The sequence below is a fragment of the Arvicanthis niloticus genome, chromosome 8, assembly GCF_011762505.2.
Source record: "Arvicanthis niloticus isolate mArvNil1 chromosome 8, mArvNil1.pat.X, whole genome shotgun sequence".
NCBI lineage: Eukaryota > Metazoa > Chordata > Mammalia > Rodentia > Muridae > Arvicanthis > Arvicanthis niloticus.
Window position 1 is genome coordinate 9,505,973 of NC_047665.1, and position 24,251 is coordinate 9,530,223.

The window sequence follows — 24,251 nt, forward strand, 5'->3', positions numbered from 1 at the left end:
CCTTTCTTTTTCCTTCTTGAGGGTATCACATGGCCCAGGTTGATATGGAATTTACTATGTTTGTAGTAGAGACTGGTCTTGAACTCTTGATCCTCTTGCCTCCAGCTCCAAGCACTAAAATTACAGGCATGTACCACCACACATGTTTTTTAACCATTATATTTTATAAACAACAAAACCAATAACAAATACATATGATTAAAAAGGAATCCTAATTACTAAAAACATTTAAATGGTCATGTGTAAAAAGGCAATTGGGAAGGGGATACATGAAATTACTTGTAATAAATGCTGACTGACAGCAGGATGGGTGACCTTAAACACATTAGACAATCACTTTTTAAAAAGTTTTCTTCTTATTTTCTGTATGCACACCTGTCTAGGTGTAGAGATGTACATGTGAGTGTGGTGCCTGTACAGGAAGAATATCTTTTTGACTTTTAAATTTGTCATATTTCCTTGTGTGTGTGCTTATGAGTACAAGTGCATATCACAAATGCAGGGTCAGAGGACACTTTATGGGAGTCAGTTCTCTACTTCCATCACATGGGTCCGGGCCATAGAATACAAGTTGTCAGGCTTGGCCACAAGTGCCTTTACCTCCTGAGTCACTTTGCTGGCCTGGAACTACTTTAAACAAATTTAAAGGTTGAGGGTGAGGTTCTGAATAACAGAAAGGTTTTATACTATGAGACTGTAATATTTTTGTCCATATATAGTTAATTAACTTCTTATAGGTCAATGAAGACAAACGGGAAATGGTAACCTCATTAAAGTTTTTTTTGCTTTGTTTTGGTTTTTTGGTCTTTTTTCGAGACAGGGTTTCTCTGTGTAGTCCTGGCTGTCCTGGAACTCACTCTATAGACCAGGCTGGCCTCGAACTCAGAAATCCACCTGCCTCTGCCTCCCAAGTGCTGGGATTAAAGGCGTGCGCCACCACTGCCCAGCCTCATTAATTTTTAAAACTGAATTTCTACTCCTAAATTCTAAGGAATGATTTGAGGCACTGAAGTGATAAGAGTCTTCTCACTGTGATCTGGGAAATGTATGGAACTCAGGGAAAGGAGGATGAAGGAACAGCAGACAAGAATTTGATGAAGGCCAATGACAAATCAGACACAGACACGTACTTCAGACACACCACTTCATTTAGTGCCCTGAGTTGTGTTTTTACCTCTGCTTTACAGATAGGGAGGCCAAGGCTCACAAAGAAAAGTGACTTGCACATTACTGGGTTTTAAATGTGGGCTGAGATCTGAACACAGACCTTGTCCTACCCGACCCAAGTTGGGAAAAGATAAAAAAAAGTTGTTTATCTTTGGCCCATTCTCTAATGCATGGACTCTAATCATGGTAACGTTATCAAAGACACAGTCCTCAAAGGGGTGAGTATGTTAGCTTACCTCTCGTGTATCTTTATCTGGGATTAATGTCTGGAAGAAGAGATGATGAACTGGAGGCCGTAAGAAGTATTTCAGTCTGTGCAGGCAAGGTCTATTGTATACTCCAACTTGTGGTATTTGTCCTTGTATCTGGGCAGACCCAGGATTGGCAAGCTGTGGCAGTGATCTCTCTTTTCTGGCTGAGCTATCTGTGATAGTGAGCCAAGGAGCTCTTTCTAAGGAAAATTCAGACTGTGGAGATAGTGGGTTAGTAGAGCAACCTGGAGAGGATGGAGCTGAGATATTCATAGGAGGATCACTGTTCTGCACATCATTCGGGGAAGACTTTGGCCTGTCTCTTGCTAAGTCCAATAACACTTGTGGTGAGTGTGACATCTCTCTTGATAAGTTTGGTGTGTCTCCAAGTGACTCTGACATATTGACTGGTGACTGCAATGCATTGCTAGGTGACTGTGACACACCTCCTGCTGACTGTATCACATCTCCTGATGATGGTGGCACACCTCCTGCTGACTGTATCATATCTCCTGATGCTGGTGACACACCTCCTGGTGACTGTGTTGCATCACCTGATGCCGGTGACATACCTCCTGGTGACTGTATCACATCTCCAGATGCTGGTGGCACACCTCCTGATGACTGCATCCTATCTCTTGATGACCGTGGCACACCTCCTTGTGACTGTATCGCATCTCCTGATGCTGGTGACACACCTCCTGATGACTGTATCGCATCTCCTGATGCCAGTGACGCACCTCCTGATGACTGCATCTTATCTCTTGATGACCATGGCACACCTCCTTGTGACTGTATCGCATCTCCTGATGCCGATGGCACATCTCCTGGCAACTGCATCCTATCTTTTGATGACTGTGGCACACCTCCTGGTGACTGTATTGCATCTCCTGATGACTGTGACACACTTCCTGGTGACAGCATCCTATCTCTTGATGACTGTGGCACACCTGATGATGACTGTATCACACTTCCTGGTGACTGCATCATACTTTTTAGTGACTGCGTCACTCCTCCTGGTGACTGCATCACTCCTCCTGGTGACTGCATCACTCCTCCTGGTGACTGCATCACTCCTCCTGGTGACTGCATCACTCCTCCTGGTGACTGCATCACACCTCCTGATGACTGCATCATACTTCTTACTGACTGTGTCACACCTGATGACTGCATCATTCCTCCCGATGACTGCATCACACCTCCTGGTGACTGCATCACACTTCTTAGTGACTGTGTCATACCTCCTGATGACTGCATTACACTTCTTAGTGACTGTGTCACACCTTCTGGTGACTGCATCACACTTCTTAGTGATTGTGTCACACTTCCTGATGACTGCATCAAACATCCTGATGACTGTATCACGCCTGCCGGTGACTGAATCACATCTCTTGATGACTGTGTCACATATCCTGGTAACTGCATCACTTCTGGTGACTGTGACACATCTCCCAGCAATGGTGGCACATCTTGCAGTGACTGTAGCATGTCTTGTAGTGACAGTGGCATGTCTTGCAGTGACCATGGCATGTCTTGCAGTTGTGTCACATCTTGTGCATATGACACATTTTGAGGTTGGCCTGGAACATCTTGAGGTAGGCCCAGAGTGTTTTGGGATATGTATAGGATGTGTCGAGGATGCCATAAGTCTTGAGGTGTGCTTGGCATATTCTGCTGAGGGCATGGTACATTTTGGGTAGAACATGGCACTTCTTGAGGTGGCTGAGGCAAAGCTTGGAGTTGGCACTGTACAGTTTGTGATGGGCATGACAAGGCTTGTGATGGGCATGACAGAGTTTGTGATGGACATGACAAAGCTTGTGGTGGGCATGACAAGGCTTGTGGTGGGCATGAGGAAGCTCGTGGTGGACATGGTGAAGCTCTTTGTGGGCATGATAAGGCCTGTAGTGGACATAGCAAGCCTTGTGATTGACAAGGCACATCTTGCTGTGAGCATGGCAAAGAGGCCCTCTGATTGCTTGTGGAGGAGAAGGAGCTAACATCTGAAGAGAGCTGTAGACTTGTCAAGAAGCTGAGGTCACCTTTATATGTGGTTGAGCTACAGTTTGGTTCTGGTGGATAAACAGAGTCCTGGCTGATGGATGTAGGGGGTCGAGAGCCTTCAAATAGGTTTTCCTCTAACAAATCCAAGTCTACAGGATCATTGTTAATGATTCTCTGTGCTGTAGGCTGAGAGCCTCTATCTTCATGGGCTTCCATCACCTCTTTGCCCGAGAGACTGGTACATGTCTGAAGACTGGGTGGCTCCTTCTGAGAGGAAGCTACAGGTTCTAAAGTCAAATCAAGAGTGGCAATAGGCCTATTTTCTTCCTCACTTCTTGTCAGATCAATCACACAGAGTCCATTTCGGTCTTTTGCCCTTGTTCGGGTTTCTCTAGTTAAGTCAATAAAGTCCTGTTAAAGATTGTGAGAAGAGAGAAAGAGTGAGAGGAGAGCTCAGTAACTTGAGAAATCTAAGGTTTTAGCTTTTAACAATGAACATCATTTTAGCTTTTCATTTCATTGATATTTCTACATGTTTGCAGTGCTAGTGATTGAATCCAGGGACTGTGTATGCTGGGTAAATGCTCTACACCTGAGCTATATCTCCAGCCTTCTAGGTATCATCTTTATTTTCTTTAGTTAACATTTTGCTAGTATCAAAGCTGTCAACTTCTATAGATTCATAAGTCATACAAATGCTAAATGTGGAAATGCAAAGGAATTTTTTCCCCCTGCGATTCAAGAAAGACAGGTGAGTAGTAGAGAAAATTCTATCCTTGACAAACAGAAAGCAACCTTTGCTTGGAAAAGCAAACTCCTAGGATAATTTGAAACAGAAGCTAAGCAAGGCTATAAGTTAATATGAGGACCCAGATCCTAAGAACACACTGAGTGTTTGTTACTGAACTTGGGAGTCCCAGAGATTCATGGTTTCATTAGAGAAGGCTCTCAAGGACAGACATATGAATAGAAAACAGATTTACTAAGAAAATAATAAAAAGTACACTTCAAATCTCCCCCCCCCCCACTTTGGTTTTTCAAGACAGGGTTTCTCTGTGTAGCCCTGGCTGCCCTGGAACTCACTCTATAGAACAGGCTGGCCTCGAACTCAGAAATCCACCTGCCTCTGCCTCCCAAGTGCTGGGATTAAAGGCGTGCGCCACCACTGCCCAGCAAAAGTACACTTCTAAAAGGGAAAGAAAATAAGCAACTTAGCTGGATAGTTGAGTGTTTTTTTTTTTTTTCTTTCCAAGTGAGGTTTATTCAGGAGATAGGGCAAAGGTGGGGGCAAGAAGATGGGGGAAGAAGAAGAGGGAGAAGAGCGATAGTTGAGTTTTTAAGGGCTGGAGCGAAATCCTCCATTAGACTTATTCATATTTATGTATAAATTTTTCTGGAAATTGGGAAGGCGTTTTTGGGCCTCAGTGGAAAGGTCTGGCTACACACAGGATGTTTAGAATCAAACTATTGATCTGAAAGGCAGCATTCATTAGCTATATTAGAATGCTAAAGAAGCTGATCTGGCTACTGGGTCTTGGAATCTTCTGCAGAACATAGCTAACTTCGATTACAGAGCACAACTATAAGAGTAGCATTTTGTGCAGTCTGGATCTGGATGAGTCCATAACCGTCAGATTAAATTTACATCCAATGTTAAGCGCACTGGCTAATCTTCCAGAGGACTGGGTTAGACTCCCAGAATCCACAGGGTTCCTTACAAGCTTCTGTAATTCCAATACCAGGGGACTCAATGCCGTTTTCAAGGCATAAGACACATATCTGGTACACCAACACAGTACAGCAAAATACCCATATTTATAAAAATAAATTTACATCCCATCATCTTGTCTCCCTGACAACACACGTAACTTTTCTATGACTCCTTAAATTTCACAATGATACTGCAGGATAGCATTGCCATCTCCATTATATAGCTGTAGAATCAGTTTCGAGTGAGCGGGTTATTTACCTAAGGACTATACAGCTAAGTAGTGATGGCAGACATTCAAATTCACTGTGTCCCCCTTTCCTGTTAAGGGGCTAGGGATTCGTACCCTTTTCCAATATGGAATCAGCTTTATCATCTTTGTTTTTTTGAAACAGGATCTCACTTTGGAGCTCTGGCTGGTCTGGAACTCTCTGTGCATACCAGGCTGTGTTGTTTTTAACAAAATCTCAATCATTTGATTTTCCCAATGAAGACTCAGGAGCTAGACGCTGGGGTGAAGGCCTGCTAGCACAGAGAGGTAGAGAAAGCACCCAGATGACCTTCCTCTACAGCTGACATCCCCAAAAAGTTCTCCTTCTCTATGCCCCATCAAAAACTCTCAAACTAAATGTCCCTCCCTTCTACTTCCTGTGCATCTTTATATATCCTCCCGACTTCTATTATTATGTTTTTCCCTTATGTTCACTCCCTATCAACTGGTTGTTTGTTCCACCTTTCAATCTACTTAATCTTATTTACAATAAACCAAAAGCTCTTGGATTAAAGGTGTGTGCTAGGGTTGAGTCACATCACAACTAGAAACACATTTCTTTTCTAGTTAATAACACAATCTTAGGGGTGGGGGGTCACAGTGTGTGTGAGAGATCAAACAGTCTACAACAAGGGCTGGAGAGATGGCTCAGCAGTTAAGAGCACTGACTGCTCTTCCAGAGGTCCTGAGTTCAATTCCCAGCAACTACATGGTGGCTCACAACCACCTGTAACAGGGTCTAATGTCTTCCGATGTGTCTGAAGACAGCAACAGTATACTCACATACATAAAATAACTAAACAAATTTTTGAAAAAGAAAATCTTTGTCTTATCATAGGCCTACAGACAAAACAAAACCTTTGACCTCTTTAAAAAAATTATGCAACATTTCCCCTTTTTGTCTAAATAAAAAGGAAAGATTTTTAACTCTAACAAAACCTTTTTACAATAATGAAGACATTTCTGCAAAACTTTCCACAATGTCCAGCTTGATATTGTATTTGGCAGGCCTAGGATTAAGTAATTTGAGTTCAAAGTTCTGTAAAATGTTCCTGTCAGTCTCCTATGAACTCAGCAATTTCAATGTCCTGAGCAGGTTGTAGTCCAAGCCTGATCTTTGGGTGTTGTTTGTTACCTTAGTGGTAATCCTGGCTAGGTAGAATATAACAGTCAACCCAAAGGTGTCCACTATTTGCACTGAACCTGGCAGCAGAAGTGGCATAGGGCAGTTTTTGTCCAGTGGTTGATGTTCCCACAATACAGGTAGATTTGCTGTTTCAGGGCCCCATCATCTTCTCAGAGACCTCAAAGGTCACTGTTATTGGAAGGTAAAACAAATATTTTAAATGCCATATTCAACAGATCTCTGAAAGATTTGTAGACCATGAACTATTAAGTATATCCTTAGTACACAAACTCTGTTCCTAGTTACCTGCTTCAGACTTAAACCTGAAAACAGTACAGGAAGCTAGGTGAAACTTATTTCTAGAATTAGTTAGTATTCTGTTTGACTACTAGTATCGTGACAGGAAGTTTATATGTACATAATAATTTTATATATAATAGTTCCTTAGTTTTTGTTTTCCTCTGTCTCATACCAGGTTACTCTTCTGATATGAGACAGAGATTTTGGATTTCCCTTTACCGAGCATATGTCGGTTTAGAGAAGGAGAGAGCCATGCTCCAACCCCAAAGCCAGCTTTAATTTTAATTGAATTGGGACCACATAAAGAGCATTTGCCACTTATGTCTGTAGAGGGCAGCAGAGATGAGCTGGAGGTGGGTGATGCCACTGGGCTCATCTTTTTTACTTTCTTGAGACATTTTTTTTCTTGACGATCAGTCCTCTCTCTTCAGACATTTCACTTGCCCAGTGGTCTCCAGAATCCCTACCTGGACGTTTTTATTTTCCTGGAAAGATAAAAGCAAACCCTGCCTCAATGCTAACTCAATGCTGGGTGGGGTTTTTTTTGTTTTTGTTTTTTTGTTTTTTGCAGATTTTATCTTTCCTAGGGCAAAATGTATTTTTGGCAATAGTAAAAATTATTTGGAATTGAAAAATTACTGTAATTCTTATACACCTGCTTCTGCCTCCCAGATGTTGGGGTTAAAGGAATAAAGCCAGCCATTACCTGGCTATAGATTGCTTATAATAGTTATTCTCATAGAGTTGTCCTGGTTTAATTTGGTTCCCCATTTCCTCTTATTTTTTAGTATCGAGGTTTTCAAATGTGTAATCTATCATTCTTGCTAATTTATTCTTTTTTTTTTTTTTTTTTTTTTTTTTCCGAGACAGGGTTTCTCTGTGTAGCCCTCCCTGGCTGTTCTGGAACTCACTCTGTAGACCAGGCTGGCCTCGAACTCAGAGATCTGCCTGCCTCTGCCTCCCAAGTGCTGGGATTAAGCTAATTTATTCTTAATTTGTTCCCTAAGGAATTTTAATTAAACATGATGCCAATTTGTTCACTATTTCATTATTTTCTGATGTTTTGTTTGTATTGCCTACATGAACATATAATATTTGATGTCTTTGCTAAGTTTTGCTGTTTTTCCATTTCCACTCATGCCTCCTATGACCAGATATCTTTGTCATTTCTGCCATTTGGATGACCATATAGCTAGACCATTATACATGCACCATGAATAGGAGAAAGAGAGATTTTTCTTTCTTTTCCTAGTTGTTTGTCTTATTGTAGCCAATAGTGCTGTGCTGCTTTTGCGGTTCCTTCCTCAGTATTGACCATTCCATCCCCAATCTATAGGCTGCCACTTTACAATAATTTTGATTCTATCAGTGGTTGATGAACCATCAGTAAACCATGCATTAGCCAAATGTAATGACCATTCTAGTGGTCCCCACAGTTCAACAGGTCCCTCTTTGGGGTTGGGGGGAAGGGATAAGAGGTTTAGGGATGGGAAGTACAAGGCAACTGAGCTATTTCCTCCATGTAAAAAGGCACAGACCCCTTTGCTACTACATCCTGGTCACAAAGGAATTCAGATAGGTACCAGTTCCACTACAATACCTTTTCTTCCACGACTAAGTCTGTGAAGGGCTCTGCCTTTGAATGGATCCAATCCATCATTGGAAGGGGTGCCCTTATAACTACAGGGTAGTTGACAATGACTGAGTATAAGGTTCTCCTTTCCTCATTAAATGTCCAAGTTTGTTTCTCAAAGAGAGAATATTTATTCTCCATATATAGAAAACATCTGCAATAGAAGCCAACAAGCAAATGTTGGTGAACTCCTTTTTGCTTTATAAAGAGTCCCCAATTGATAATTCACCAATAAATATGATCTCCATAATTAGGGCATCATCTGGTTCAATATTGGTTTGGCTGCATGCACAGAGATGAGCTTACTTGAAGTTGCAAAAGCTGCTCTTTGTTCCTGTCCCCACTGGAAATTAGCTGCTTTTCTAGTAACCCTGTAGAGGGTTTCTATGAGAATCTGTAAATATGATATGCAATTTCTCTAGTGTGCAAACATAGCAGCCATACCAATTAGAAGCTGTATCTAAGTTTTGTCCCTGGTTGGTGGAATTAAATAAAGATATGCATCATCACTGCCTTGTTCTCTGTAGCTCTAAAATTTAGAAAACAATTCGCTTATAGAGCTCTAGTTGTCTTTGTTGGGATTAAAGGCATGGGCTACCACTGCTCAAATATTTTATCTTATCTCCAAATCACTCAAACTCTTAGAAATTTAAAAAACAATTGTAGTAACTCTTTGTTTTGTTTTTGTTTTTGTTTTTGTTTTGAGACAGGGTTTCTCTGTGTAGTCCTGGCTGTCCTGGAACTCAGGATGTAGACCAGGCTGGCCTCGAACTCAGAAATCCGCCTGCCTTCTGCCTCCCAAGGGCTGGGATTAAAGGCGTGCGCCACCACCACCCGGCTGTAGTAACTCTTTGAATTTACTTAAAACACTTTAACTCTTAACTGTGGTTTTAATACCAAACAACAAAAATACCCTTTTTATTTAAGAAAATTTAAAAGCTGATGTCCAAAAATAGTGTGGACCGTGTGGCAATCTACAACCTAACCTACTAACATGGAATTAAGACATGTGGTTTAAGAAAAACCACTTTTCATTTCATGCCAGTAAAGCAACAGTCCCTCTTGTAAATTATTATTTGAAAATATTATTTTTCATACCTGATAAAATAAAAGGCATTTGTTAGTCTTTATAAGTTAGTGTGGACTGAATGACCAAGCTATCTGATGAACTAGCACCTCTCCTTATTGAGGAGCTGTCTCCTGTTCAACAATAATCGTTATTGAATCTTGAAGGTATCGACAGCTTTTCTTCTATGGAAACAAAGACAAAACCTCTTCCCCAAAATAAGATATAACCCAGTTTCTATTCTGAAGACAACACATCTTTGATATGTACAGACTGACTTGACTCAGTAGTTTTATCTGCTATCTAATGTCTCTCCGCAGCTGTTGTTCCTTTCTCACTAGCATTTACAAATGTTAGCGTTAATAACCTGCTATGTAATCTATCTCTGGAGGTCTTTATTGCCCCTTTCTGTTTATTAAGTATATCTTTTAAAGTGCAATTAGATCTTTCTATAACTGCTTGTTCTGTATAATTGTGTGGTATGCTTGTAATATGCTTTATGTTGTAATACGCAAAAAACAAACAAAAAAGCCCAACTGTTTCATTTTACTAGAGACATATGCTGGAGCATTCCACGTCTAAACTTGTAAGGTATTCCAATAATAGCCATAACTTCTAACAAATGTGCAATTAAAGAATCAGCCTTTTCAGAGTTTAAAGCAGTTGTTCATTGAAATCCTGAATATTTATCTATGGTATGATGCATATACTTTAATTTTCCAAACTCTGCAAAATGAAACACATCCATTTGCCAAATTTCATTTCTTTGGGTCTATTTTGTGTTACTTCCTGCAAATAATGGAGTTTGGTTATACAAAGAACAAGTATAATTTCCTTGGCCTGTTGCCAAAGGGATAGAAAACCCTTTATTTAAACCTTTGCTGTTAACATAGTGTTTTTTTTTTAAGTTATTTGTTCATTTTATGCATATGAGTACACTGTAACTGTCTTCAGATATACCAGGAGAGAACATCAGATCTCATTACAGGTGGTTGTGAGCCACCATGTGGTTGCTGGGAATTGAACTAAGGACCTCTGGAAGAGCAGTCAGTGCTCTTAACCACTGAGCCATCTCTCCAGGCCTAACATGGTGTTTTTTATGAAAGCTTTTAACACATTTTCTATTAGTAGTGGATCAGTTTCTTCATTACCTGTGCTATAGGGCTTGGTAGACCCAAATGGGATCTGATATGTATTATATACAATAGATAGTTTCTATTTCTGATTACTTGTTGTAGTTGAATAAATAGTGAAGTTAATCCTGAATCATCTGGAATATGTTTAGTGGTTTCAAATATGTAAAACAAACTCTGCATGTTGAGAGGCAGTAACTATATTAAGAGTCAGGAAAAACTAATAATACTGTAAGAATGGCATAGCTCTGATTTTTGAACTGAATCATAAGGCCCTGAGTCAATCTACTTATTTTCCTGATTTATTTGCATTATTATAGACGGTAGGGGCTCCAGAAATATGTGTCCCTTTTACTGTACAAGGAAGAATCCAATTAGTTCTGTCTATAAGCTCAAGTCTCCTGTTTGAGGGATATTTGTTGTTAATCTCTTCCAAAATAATTACTGCAAGCTCTTTACCAATGCTCATTTTCTGCCCATAACGAAGTAATTTCAGCATTAGTAAAAGGTACCACAATTTCCACTGGGTCTATATCTCATAATTGACAAAATCTCATTTTTCCTTTTAGAATCAACTCAGAAACCTTTTCTACATAGATCTTTAATTTTTTTTTTTTTTTTTTTTTTTTTTTTTTTTTTTTTTACTGTGTGTGTGCTAAAAATACTCATTTTAAAATATTATCTTCTCTCTGCATAAGACTTCCTGTAAGAGAATGAATAGCGGGCAAAATAACCAAAATACAATCCAGCTTTGGATCAAAACAGTGCACATGTGCATCCTATAATTTCTTTTCTACCAAAGCCAATTCTCACTCAGCTTCAGCTGATAATTTTCTTGGACTATTTAAGTCTGTTAGTAACTCCATAAAATATTAAGGCCTAGATGGAATATTAAGGCCTAGGTAACTAACTGTAACCTGGCTAGCCTGCCATTATAAGGAAACTTACTCATATTTTTCTGCTGTTACTAGGGTATTTTATAATGCCAAGATTGATTACATATTGTCATGTTCTGTGCCTTTGGAAACCAATCATGATGAAATCAGTAGAACTATTTTGTATAGTTACTCACAATAAGCTTGGACTAGAACCCAACAGCACTTCCTTCGCCTGTGTATAAGCTTTTTTGGTATAAGTTGACCCTGGAATGGTGCCTAACATAAGAGAAACACCTGCACCAATATAAGAAATTATTTGGAATAAGACTTCTATTTTGAGTAGTGGTGGGGTAAAGTTTAAGTTCCCAAGACCCCCCTTGGAACTGATATCCTTGTTGACAAGTTAAGGCATGAATGTTAGGTGAGACAAGTCTCATTTTGGTAGACAAGTTAAGACAAGGCAAGTCCTGCCACAGTTGAATACCCCAACCAATGGAAAGAGGTTAAGTGTACAACAAAGACATGTTTCTAAGGAAATCCCCTATCCCTAAATCCTGATTGGTGGGATGACTTGACACAGATGTTTGTGAATTTTTAAGTTTAAAAAACCCTGTAGGATCTTAACTTGGGTCCTGAATCTGAACCATGGCCCTGGTTGATCAGTCCGGGGGCATATGATCAATAAACTATCCCTATCTGACTGAGATTGGTGTTCATGTGGTTTGTGAGGTGATTCCTGAACCCAAAAAATCCTTATCACCTTCTAAGGTTTGAAATAAATTACTTAGCTCTTGAGTAGTTAATCCAATTGTAGGCCATAACCAGTTAATATCTCCTAGTGATTTTTGAAAATCATTAAGAGTTTGTAATTGATTTCTCCTGATTTTTACTTTCTGCATTTGAATTTTCTGTAAACCTTTCTACCTTTCTCATATCCTAATTAACAGAATCTCTCTCTCTCTCTCTCTCTATTTATTTATTTATTTATTTATTTTGGTTTTTCAAGACAGGGTTTCTCTGTGTAGCCCTGGCTGTCCTGGAACTCACTCTGTAGACCAGGCTGGCCTCAAACTCAGAAATCCGCCTGCCTTTGCCTCCCAAGTGCTGGGATTAAAGGCGTGCGCCACCACTGCCCGGCCAGAATCTCATTTTTTGAGGAGCAATTTGTAATCCCCAGCAAGGCAAATACTTTTGCTTCATCAAATATTTTTTTAAGGTATCTGCATATGAATCAGCCAGATAATAGTAAATTTTAGATTGAGGAAACTGTTTACTAATTATTTCTAATGGCTGCTATACAAAGTATTGACACAAGGTAAGACCATTTAAGATTCCTTAAGACTTTGCAATTTCTTTATTAGACAACTATTATAAGTTGGTACTGAGAAAGTAGCCTTTCCCTATCATGCTCATGCAAAGGGATTGTGAAAAATAATCTTTTAAATCAATTATTATCAAAGGCCATGACTTAGAAGGCAATGGAATCCGGGTTGTAAAAAGCCCATTGGCTGAATCATCTTATTTATGTCTCCTAAATCTGTTAACATCCTCCATTTTCCAGTCAGCAAACCCGTTTGCCTCATTCTGTGAGAGTACACTGCTGACTACAGTCTTGAGGAGAGATGTATTAGAGACAGGGTTTCTCTGTGTGGCCCTGACTGTCCTGGAACTAGTTCTGTAGTCCAGGCTGGCCTCGAACTCAGCGATTCGCCTGCCTCTGCTTCCCTGGTGCAGTGATTAAAGGTGTGCGCCATTGTGCCCTGCTCATCCTCCATTTTCTTTTTTATAACAAAAGCAGGGGAATTCCATGGGCTGGTAGATTCTTCAGTATGTTGCACATTCAGCTGCTCCCATACCAGCTGTTCTAGTACCTGTAATTTTTTTCATTTTTTTTGTATTGTTTGTCTGTTTGTTTTGTTTTGTTTTTTGAGACAGGGTTTCTCTGTGTGGCCCTGGCTGTCCTGGAATTAACCAGGCTGGCCTCGAACTCAGAAATCCACCTGCTTCTGCCTCCTAAGTGCTGGGATTAAAGGCGTGTGCCACCACTGCCTGGCTGTAATTTTTTTCAAGTCAAAGGTTGTTATTCTACCCACACACATTTGTCAGTTAACCATTTTGAAGGTAGGGCAATTGGTACCTTTGAAAGACCAATGCCTATCATGTCCTGCTTATGAACAACTGGACAGTCTATGACTTTTCTTGATAACCTTTTAATATTTTCCTCAGAAACATTCTTTACTTTATGGCTTGTTTCTGAGATTGGAGGAATGTTAACCTGTGCTTTGCATTGCTGCAACAAATCAGGTCCCCATAAATTTATGGCTATATTAGCTACATACGGCTTTAATTTTCCTAGTTTTCATTCTGGCCCTATAAATTCGACTCATCTTGTACTTTGTTTTACCTAAGATAAAGTTCTAATTTCTAGAAGCTGAATATTTACCTCCTGATAAGGCCAATCTGGATGCCAAAATTTTGGTGAAATTATTGTTACATCTGCTCCTGTGTCTACTAAACCTTCAATTTCAATGTCATCTGTTTGTATTTTTAGCTTTGGTCTCTGATCATTTATAGCAGTTTGCTAAAATAACTCTTTTCTGGTCTCTCTGGAATATTTTGTTTTATCTACTAAAGCTGTTCTGTCCTTGATTATATCCAGAGAAATGTTGTTTTTAACAACAGGCATCAAAGTTTTTAATTGCTCTATGGATGACTTTCTCTAATGCTGACAGGGAATGATTGGGTCACATTTGATATTGGGTCTGCAGGCTCCCTAGGATGACAAAGGGTTGCCTTGCTTCTCCCTTGTTGATCTGCACTCATTAGTTCAATGCTAGCCTTTGCCATACCTTCTGCATACTCCAGAAGGCTGGGACCTTCTTTTTGTATTAGCTCTAGAAAAAGTGTTTCTAGAAATGCTTTGCCTACAATCACTTTTCAAATGACCTTGCTTACCACAATTAAGACATCTGGCATTTTGATTTTTCTTAAAATTTTTAGAAATTACTTCTATCAGAGTAGCATCATAAATGTGAGATCCAATATCAGCCATATTTCTAGTCGACTTGTTAGTCTATTGGTGCTGATCTTGCCTTTAAAGGTCTAATCACCCTTTTGTATTCTGAATTAGCATTTTCAAAAGCCAAAGATTTGATTAATATTTGTCTGGCTTCTGAATCTGATACTATTCTATTTACAGCTGAAGTTAATCTTTCCAAAAACTCAGTGAAGGCTTCTTTTGGGTCTTACATAATTTTAGTAAATGACTCAGATCTCTTTCCTGATTCTTCAACCTTACCCCAAGCATTTAAAGCTGCAGCAGGACAGAGCACCAGGGTGTGATTATCAAATTCAAGCTGCCTTTGTAATTCAGCATATTGATGTTCACCTAGCAACTGATCTTAGAAAAAATTAATACCTCTAGCCCTATTTTGTTGTTCTGTGGTCCTAGCTTTCTCTTTTCACCATGTCCGCCACTGTAACTGAGGACCAGTTCTGTTCTGAGTTGCCTATGAATATAATAATATCAGCCTCACATAGGATAAATGCATACCATATGAAATGATTGCTTCCTTAAATATTATCAAATCTAATATGTCTATAGGAATCCATTTAACTTCTTCATAACTTTGGGAGTGCCTATTGTCTCCTGGTAGGTCTTGTATAGTTACTGGATAAACTAAGGTTGGATTTTTAACAACCTTGGGCCACCCCTCTTTCGTTTTAACTTGGTGGCATGGTAGGTTCTTGTCTAGATTCCTCTGTCTGTGTCTGACTATTTTTCTTATTTAATTTGTAAGACTTTTTGAGGCTTGTATTTTATCAATCCACTTTTCATATTTAACACAAAAACTATAGCTACTAAGGATAAAATATGAATTACCAAACTGATAATTACAATCAGCATTATGTCAATTTCAGTTAAGTCATTTATATTTTCATTTTCTGCTTCTATTTCACTTCATCTATAGTCCACTATACAGGATCCTAGCACCTTGTTTTATTTCCCATCCTTAATTCTTTCCTTGAGGACTTCCCAGGTGACTTACCAAATCTGATGGCTTCTCATTTTGCCCACAGCTGATGTGATTTCTTTGTCCTTATGGCCATGCCATGCATTGGAGTGCCAAATGTTTTTTAACAATAGCTCAATCATTTGATTTTCCCAATGACGACTCAGGAGCCAGATGCTGGGGTGAAAGCCTGGTAGCTCAGAGAGGCAGAGAAAGCACCCAGATGACCTTCTTCCATAACTGACGTCCCAAAAGAAAGTTCTTCTCCATGCCCTGTCAAAAATCCTCAAACTAAATATCCCTCCTTTTTACTTCCTGTGAATCTCTATCTGTCCTCCTGACTTCCTCTTACTTTCTCAGTTTTTTTCCTACGTTCACTCTCTGTCAACTGGTTGCTTGATGGAGGATTGACTTTATTTAATTTTGTTTACAAAAAACCAAAAGCTCTTGGATTAAAGGAATGTGCTAGGGTTGAGCCACACCATAACTAGAAACATTTTTCCCCCTCTAGTAAATAAAACAATCTCAGGGATCACAATATGATCCAAGATTTGACTCTGCCTCCTGAATTCAGGGATTATAGGAATGCACCACTACATCTGGCCTATAATTAGCCTTAAAAAAGAGATCATTTTTATAACAATGTTGGGGTCCAGGAGTTGCCTCACAAACCATTAGAACTCTGGTCACAGTCAGACAGGGACAATTTATTGAGCATTTGCCCCAGGACCGATTAATCAGGGCCATGGTGCAGACTCTGGAGCTGAACTGTGATAATGAGTTAAGATCCTACAGGGCTTTTAAGCCTAAAATCCACAAACATCTGTGCCAAGTTATTCCATCAATCAGGATTTAGGGATGAGGATTTCCTTAGGAACATGTCCTTGTTGTATTTAACTGTGGCAGGAGGCTTGCCACATTTATGTCTTAACTGTCAACGAGGATTTCAGTCACCCACATACATGTTTCTTTCTGATAACAGTTCCCAGGAAGGTCTTGGGGACTTAAATTTTACTTGACCACTACTCAAAATGGAAGTCTTATTCTAAATAGGTGCAGGTGTCTCTTATGTTGTGGTCCATCCTAGGGGCAGCTTATAAAGGTAAATACCATTTTCTAGGTGGGTTGGTTCAGGCCCAAGCTTATTGTGGCTAACTATAGAAATAAGTTCTGACTGACTTCTGTTGTGATTGACTTCCAAGAACAGCAAAGCACAGACCATCCTAATAATAGCAGTAACAGCATGTGAGAAAGTTTCCTTATTATATTAGTAACAGCACAAAATGGCAGGCTCCACAGGTAACAGTTACTCAGGCCTTAACATTTCACCTATGCCTTAACATTCCATCTAGGCCGTAAGACAATAAGGGGTAGAAAAACAACAGTCTGAATTTTAACTAACAGAAAACCATTAATCCTGTTCCTGTTCCTCAGCAGGCTAATCAAACAATTTATAAAGCTTAAAGCTTGACGATGCCATCCAGGGGCACTGTCACCAATCTCTATGCCATGAGCCTAGAATAACACTGGTGGTTTCCATGTGTCTTCTCACCAGGCTGGGTACCATCACTATTGGTATGTTACTGTCTGGCAATAGTGTCGCCACCATAACCAGCATACTATTTCTCTCTCTTTTAAATTCTATACCTGTCCTTTTAGTTAGCATGGTAAGTGTCTTTTATACATATCCTTATACTTTGTTCTGCTTTGCCTTGGTGGTCATGAACTGCTTTCTTCATCTTCTCTGTTCCTTGTTGGTTACCCTTCTTCCTTTCAAATAGTCCCTTCTACTTCTGTGCTGTTTCTCTTAATAGATGCCATGGTCACCACTGTCAACACATTTAAACACATGAAGTTCTGAATGGGTCAAGTAAAAATCTGGTATGTACCTAGTTCTAGAATAGGAACTGTTTGGCAAAATTGAAAGCCTCAGTTTCTAGGAAAGAAACAGACAACCTCAGTGCCTTTGAAGATACTTAACAGCCAAGTGAATACACAAAGTTGAAAGTCTACTCCAAAGCTGGAATTTCACTCATCTCACATAGCCAACTCTAAAATGCAGCATCACCAGGTTGAGGGTATAGAAGTGGTAGAGTAATTGCCTAGCTTGCGAAAGGCCCTGAATTCACCACATGTAGTTGCTGGGAATTGAACTCAGGACCTCTGGAAGAATAGTCAGTGCTCTTAACTGCTGAGCATACATCTTTTAGGAAAAAAAATGGATTACTTAGGGTAAAAGTATAGGAACCCTAAAAAATATTGTTTACCTTGTTCCTCACTCATTTTTTGTGATATTTAAAACACTGATAAGCTAATTTAAATTATAAGTTTAAGTGTGTAAGTGTGAGCTCCTTAACTTTTTACTCTGTGGTTGGCATGGAGGTCCTTGTGCTCACAAATATGCAGTAGGGAAATCTGGAATGTTAAGTACAAAAGATTGTTCCTTCAAAGGAAGGAAGGCAAAACCTGTTTTTTTACCCAGAAGGCTGGAGTGGATGTGCTTTCTAGCCTGGTCACCTTTGCACGATCTGTGTGGCCAAGGACTTTCTTTCCACCACTGGACCTTCCTCCCCCCAGATCCTTCTCATGAACTTGTTTTCTCAGTCAAACTATAGAATCTATCTTTATGGGAGGTATCACATTTGCTTTATAGTTTGTATAGTCAGGTCTGATCTGTATTTAGTTTACTTTGTTCCTCAAAGAGAATCAGAAATGCTTGTTTGTGCACTCAGGATTCAGATAGTCTTCACAAGAATGGTTTTCACCAGACTGTGCTGTGCTTAAATAAACCATGTGGGGTCCGACTCAAAGTTTGAGTCAACAGTGGCTACTGAGTCATGTTATACTAATCTGCCTTCTTGCCTCCCTCAGCTCATCACTCTGCTGCCTATGAAGGTCATAGAGACCCCCACATTACCTTACTTCTGTTCATTTTGTTTTTATTTTTTATTTTTTAAAGACAGGTTTTATAGCCAAAGCTAGCCTCAAATTTGTGGCAATCCTGTCTCAGCCCTCTTGCAATAAATACAGATACTTAGTACTATGTTTTTCAAGGAAGTTATTTTTCTTAAGATTTATTTATTCATCTTTGTGAGTACACTATAGCTGCCTTCAGACACACCAGAAGAGGGCATCAAATCCTACTATAAATGGTTGTGAGCCACCAGGTGGTTGCTGGGAATTGAACTCAGGACCTCTGGAAGACCAATCAGTGCTCTTAACCTCTGAGCCATCTCTCTAGCCCCAAGCAAGTTATAACTATTTTGTTTTTTTTTTTTTTTCCTTTCTTTCTTTCTTTTTACTGTGCACTCATGTTTTACCTGCATTCATGTCTGTGTGATTGTGTCAAATCCCCTAGAACTGGAGTTACAGAGAGCCGTGAGCTGCCTTGTGGATACCAGGAATTAAACTGGGTCATCTGGAAGAGCAGCCAGTGCTCTTAACTGCTGAGCCTTCTCTCCAGTCTCCAGTCCTTCTTTTCTTTAACACACACACACACACACTTACTTTAATGTGTATGGGCATTTTGGGCATGTACACCCTGATGTCCTCAGATCCCCTGGGATTGGGGTTACAGATGGTTAATAAGTTGCCATGTGAGTGAACTTGGGTCCACTGAAAAAAAAGGTAGTGCTCTTAATTACAGAGCCATCTCTCCAGCCCCTATTTCTTAAAGCGTTAGCTTTTAAGCATTTATTTAGAATTTCTGATGCTCTTCATTTGTGGAAATATATACTTCAGCTTGACGTCATTTTTCAGCCTAAATATCGTGTAGTGCAGGGGTACTAGTGAAAGCTGTTTATTTTTTGAGATGTCTTTAGTTTGCTTTTATTCTGGGCAGGTATAAGCATAGAGTTCTTACCACTGCAGATCTTCACCTCTCCTTGTCTTCCAAATCCAGATCCCCTGTCTCATCCCGTTATATATAGTGTTTTTTTCCATTAGTTAAACATGTCAATCCAAGTCTTTTAGCTCCCACAAGTATATCAACTGTTTTCTTTGTGTAACATGTAATTTTTCTCTGTATAGATTTTTTTTAAAAAGTTTTCTTTGTTTATTCTTCCATATAATCTTTTTTTTTTTTTTTTGGATCTGTAAATTCATTCCCCCGTCCCCCAGTCAAATCTGATAAATTTTATCAGTGGTCTTAAAAAAAAAAAAAGTTGTCTAATCTATTCCTGTTCTTTTAGACTCCAAATACTTTGGACTGCCTCATAGTACCCTACATAACTATGTAGTTATTGAGTTTTACTTAATTTCCCTGTCCACTGATTGTGAACTTGGTGATTTCTGCTGCTCTGTCCCGAACGTTCCTGCTCGCTGTCACTGTTTTCTAATTTTCTGATGAGCTTGTTTAGTATATTTTTAAAAAAAGACTAGGAAAAAGAAATTTCAGAGCCAGGTGGTAATGGTGCTGCCTTTAGTCCAATCACTCAGGAGGATTTCTGTGAGTTTCAGGCCAGCCTGGTCTACAAGGTGAGTTCCAGGACAACCAGAGCTGTTATACAGAGAAACCCTGACTCAAAAACCAAGCAAACAGAAAAAAAAGTTATTGTTATGACAGATCTTCATCTCTCCTTTCCGAACTCAGCCCTCCAGTCTCATCCCCAGATGAGGTAAATACACCTGTTTTGCCCCTCCTATTCCCCATCGCTTGTAGATCACACAGATCTCCCCTCCCACCACTCTTTGCATTACCTAAGCTCCCAACTCCAGCAGGCGTGCATTCCCTGGAAACCTGCAGTCTTCTCCATCCAGGGAAGCAGCCCCCAACTCTGGCAGATATTAGAAGATATTAGAGGATGGAAAGATCTCCCATGCTCATGGATCTGTAGGATTAATATCAAAAGTAATCTACAGATTCAATGCAATTCCTATCAGAATCTAACACAATTTTTGAAAGGCCAATCCTCAACTTTGTATGGAAAAACAAACAAACAAAACCCAGTATAGCTAAAACAATCCCAGACAGTAAAGGGACTGCTAGAGGTCTCACTATTCCCAATTTCAAGTTATGCTATCCAGCTATAGTACTAAAGATCACAGGCACTGGCACAAAAATAGACACATGTGATCAATGGAATCCAACTGAAGACCCAGGCATAAGTCCACGCACCAAAGGACACCTGACTTTTGATAAAGAATCTTTAAGTACATACTACAAAAGAGACATCTTCAACGTATGATACTGGTCAAACTGGACGATCCATTCCCATTCACCACCTTGTACAAAAGTCAACTCCAACTGGATCAAAGATTTCAACAACAACAAAAACCCAGATATACGAATTTAATAGAAGAGAAAGTGGGAACAGCCTTGAATTTCTTGGCACAGGACGAGACTTTTTGAACAGAACACCGTTAGTGCAGGCACTATGATCAGCAATTAATAAGTGGGAAACCAAAGGACACAGTCATGGATTTCTCAGTGTAGTCCTGGATGTCCTGGAACTCTTTCTGTACAACAGGCTGGCCCTGAAGAGAGCTCCGACTGCCTCTGCCTCCAAATGTTGAAATAAAAGGTGTGCGTCACCACTGCCAGGAAGGAAAAGATTTTTAACAACTACATGTCTGATAGAAGTCTACTATCCACAATATACAAAGAACTGAGAAAAAAAAAAAGCTATCAAGAAAACCCAATTAGAAACGGGGGTGAGCACATATTCCATTGTAAGAAACTTATTCTACACACAGTCTCACCACAGTCTTCAATAGCAAGAACAAACAGGCTCAGCTCAATCTTTTTTTTTTTAATGTCAGAACATGAAATTGATGAATTACCATGTGCCAGGATACTTAACTATATACACGGAACACCAATATCAACAAAATAGTCTATAATCTAAATATGATACAGGTGTTTAATTTAAACACTTAAATTATTAAGAGATTTTTAGAAGTTACTACAATCTCATAGTTGGGGATACATTTCAGTTTGTATAATACCTAAGACTTGAGGCTCTAGGTTTGATCTCCAGCACCCCATAAACCAAGTACAGTTGTACTCGACTGTAATCTCAATACTCAGGAGGTGGAAGGGGAATTTGAGACTAGCCTGAACTACAGAAGATCGTACCTCAAAAAAAAAAAAAAGTAGTACAGCCCTATTAGAAAAGAATTAGACACTTTAATACATTTGTGCATATATACAGGGAAATTTTTCTATAGTAACACACACACACACACACACACTGTAGCTCTGGAGACAATGGAAATGGGAAAGTTATAGCTTACAACCCTCAATTTTTATCTCTATTTAAAATTACGTTTATAAATCAAGGTGGTGAACAGTCACTTTTCCAAAGATGTCTGTGGACCTGAAGAAGACCATGGTTTCCTTTCAGAGTGAAGTAAATGATTTATTAGCTATGATGGTTGTACAACCCGATGTATTGCGTGGATGAATCATAACACAATAAAGGTACTGTTAAGGATAAACTAGCATAAAGGTATATAATACAAAATACAAAGCTAGATAATACAAAATACAAGCTAGATAATACAAAAATGCAAAATTAAGTTCCTCTCCTAAGAGAGAGAACATGTATTGTGCTGGATCAACTTGTGACAAGCTACAGTGATCTGAGAGAAAGAAACCTGAATGAGAATGTGTGTCCTAAGATCCAGCTGTAAAGGAGCCTGTAGGGCATTTCCTTAATTAGTGTCTGATGTGGGAAGGCCCAGCCTATTGTAGGTGGGGCCACCCCTGGGTTAGTGGTTTCTGTGAGAAAGCAGGCTGAGCAAGCAAGAGGTAGCAAGACAGTAAGCATCACTTCTCCATATGGCCTCTGCACAGCTCTACCTCCAGGTTCCTACCTTGCTTGAATTCTTGTTCTGACTTCTTTAGTATGAACAGCGAAGTGTAAACTAAATAAACCAACTTCTCTCCAAGTTGCTTTGGGTCATGGTGTTTCATCCCAGCAACAGTAATCCTAAGACACCTACCTTTGGGTGTAGGAAGAACCTCCAACTTCCCAAAGGCAACCTAGAATGAACGAGCACTCGAAAAGTGTTTTACCCGCTTATGGAGCAGCTGACCTTGATTTAGGACATATATTAGGAAGAACAGAGACTGATCCCTGGACTAATTGAAGCCACAGCATCTGGATCATGGTAAGGGTTCACTAAATTTCTGTGGAGAGTTCTAGAAACGCAGAGACCACAGATGTTTTTTATCCCATCACTTCAGGAGGAAGAAGAACAAAGATAAAGAACCTGGAGGAAAAACAAAGGTGCGAGTGCCCCGCCCCCGGGCTTTGTATGTGATTCGCATCGGCAAAGCAAAATAAACCGTCCTTCTTCATAACTCAAAAATCGGGGCCCTGGCTCGGGAACTAGGCCCTGCAGCGCAGCCGCCACTGTGCCAAAGGCGGCGCTTCCCTCTCTCGCAGCCGGGGCTCCTGTTACCTCCTTGCACACATCTGTGCCCATCACAAGCCAAACAATTACGCGCTCCCGCGCGCTCGCCTCGAGGTTCGGGAGGCGGCTGCGGCCTGGCCAGGACCCCCACTCCTCCGGCTGCCAAAGCTCTGGGGCCAGTTCGGGCCGGAGGCCATCGCCAGCCACCGCTTGGCAGCTCGCACTGGTGCTCAGTGTGTCGCCCATGTGCTCGGCCGGCTCCGCTGCACAACCCTGTAGGCCTGCCTTGCCAGCGGCGCCGCCGCGCCCCTCGAGGCCCGAGGCCGCCAAAGGCGGGAAGACACGGCGGCGGGGAGCCAGGGCCGCAACGCCGAGGCCCCGAAGGGGCGACTCTCGGCTCCCGTCGGGCGTGGCGAGCGGCAGTGTTTTTACTCACCACGGTTCGGCGGGGCAGCGCGCCGGGGGTCCGGGACAGGGCCCGGCGCAGCCTCCGCGCCCTGCCCGAACGGGTCCCGGCCGAGCTCTCGGAGCCACTGTCGTCGGAGATGACGATAAAGTCCTCCATGGCAACGGGCCCAGCGGAGCCACGCGCGAGCGGCGAGCGGCCCCCGGCAACTGCGACTCCGGTTCCAGCTGCTTAAGCGACTGCAGCGGCCTCGTCGCCTACACCGGGGTTAGTACCCCACCGGCTCCGCCCCCTCCATTGCCCCGCCCCCACAGCCCCGCCTCCGGGGGAACCCGTCCCGCCCCGAGCCCCACCCACCGCCGGGCAGCCGCGCGCCCTGGTTAAAGCAGTGTCACAGAACCCTGGAGGAACCGGGCTCCCTTTCCCTCGGAGGAGAGAGGGAAGGGAGGGAAGGGAGGGATAGAATTGAGAGGCTGGGCCGCGTGGTCGGAGGGCTTGAAAAACGCTGAGGTTGAGAGGTTGTCTACCGCTGCTCTCAACTGACCACAGTGAGCGGTGCTGGTTACCAGCCCCTGGCTGCAGGTGTGAGGAGTTGTGATTAGCCAGCCAGCTTGATTCACAAGAAGGGTCACTGGAGTGGGCTGATAGGACCTCTGATAGAGCATTTAATTGCCCCGGTAGTGGAGCCTGCAACTGGCAGAAGGAGCAATTACTCCTTCAGGTTAAATGGGCCCTGAGGGGCTGAGAAGGGTAACCTGAACCTAGTGTTTTATTGACTTGGGCTTCTGGCTGAGATAGGAAGAGATACCCACTCTTGAATGTGCAGCTAGATCCCTAGGATAAATTCCCAGAAGCATGCGTATTGAATCAAATCTATGTTTTATTGCTATTTTGGCAAATGGTACCAAATCATCCTAAGTTGTACCGACTTGCAGT

At 41.0% G+C, this 24,251-nt stretch overlaps 1 protein-coding gene across 3 annotated transcripts in view; it reads right to left on the reverse strand.

The window, feature by feature from the left end:
- The window catches only part of Simc1 (SUMO interacting motifs containing 1), a 46,504-nt gene extending 22,881 nt beyond the window's left edge, over positions 1–23,623 (reverse strand). Inside the window, exons 1-3 of one of the 3 annotated variants that reach the window (XM_076939001.1) lie at positions 23,346–23,459; positions 5,477–5,652; positions 1,404–3,833 (exon numbers count right to left, since the gene is read on the reverse strand). In XM_076939001.1, coding sequence (XP_076795116.1) covers positions 1,404–3,833; positions 5,477–5,605 — 2,559 coding nt within the window. In that variant the 5' untranslated portion in view covers positions 5,606–5,652; positions 23,346–23,459. Of the gene's footprint in view, positions 1–1,403; positions 3,834–5,476; positions 5,653–23,345 lie in introns of those variants that run through there. The other 2 variants (XM_034509837.2, XM_076939003.1) reach the window with 2 other exon arrangements.
- Between the last annotated feature and the right edge of the window lie 628 nt (positions 23,624–24,251).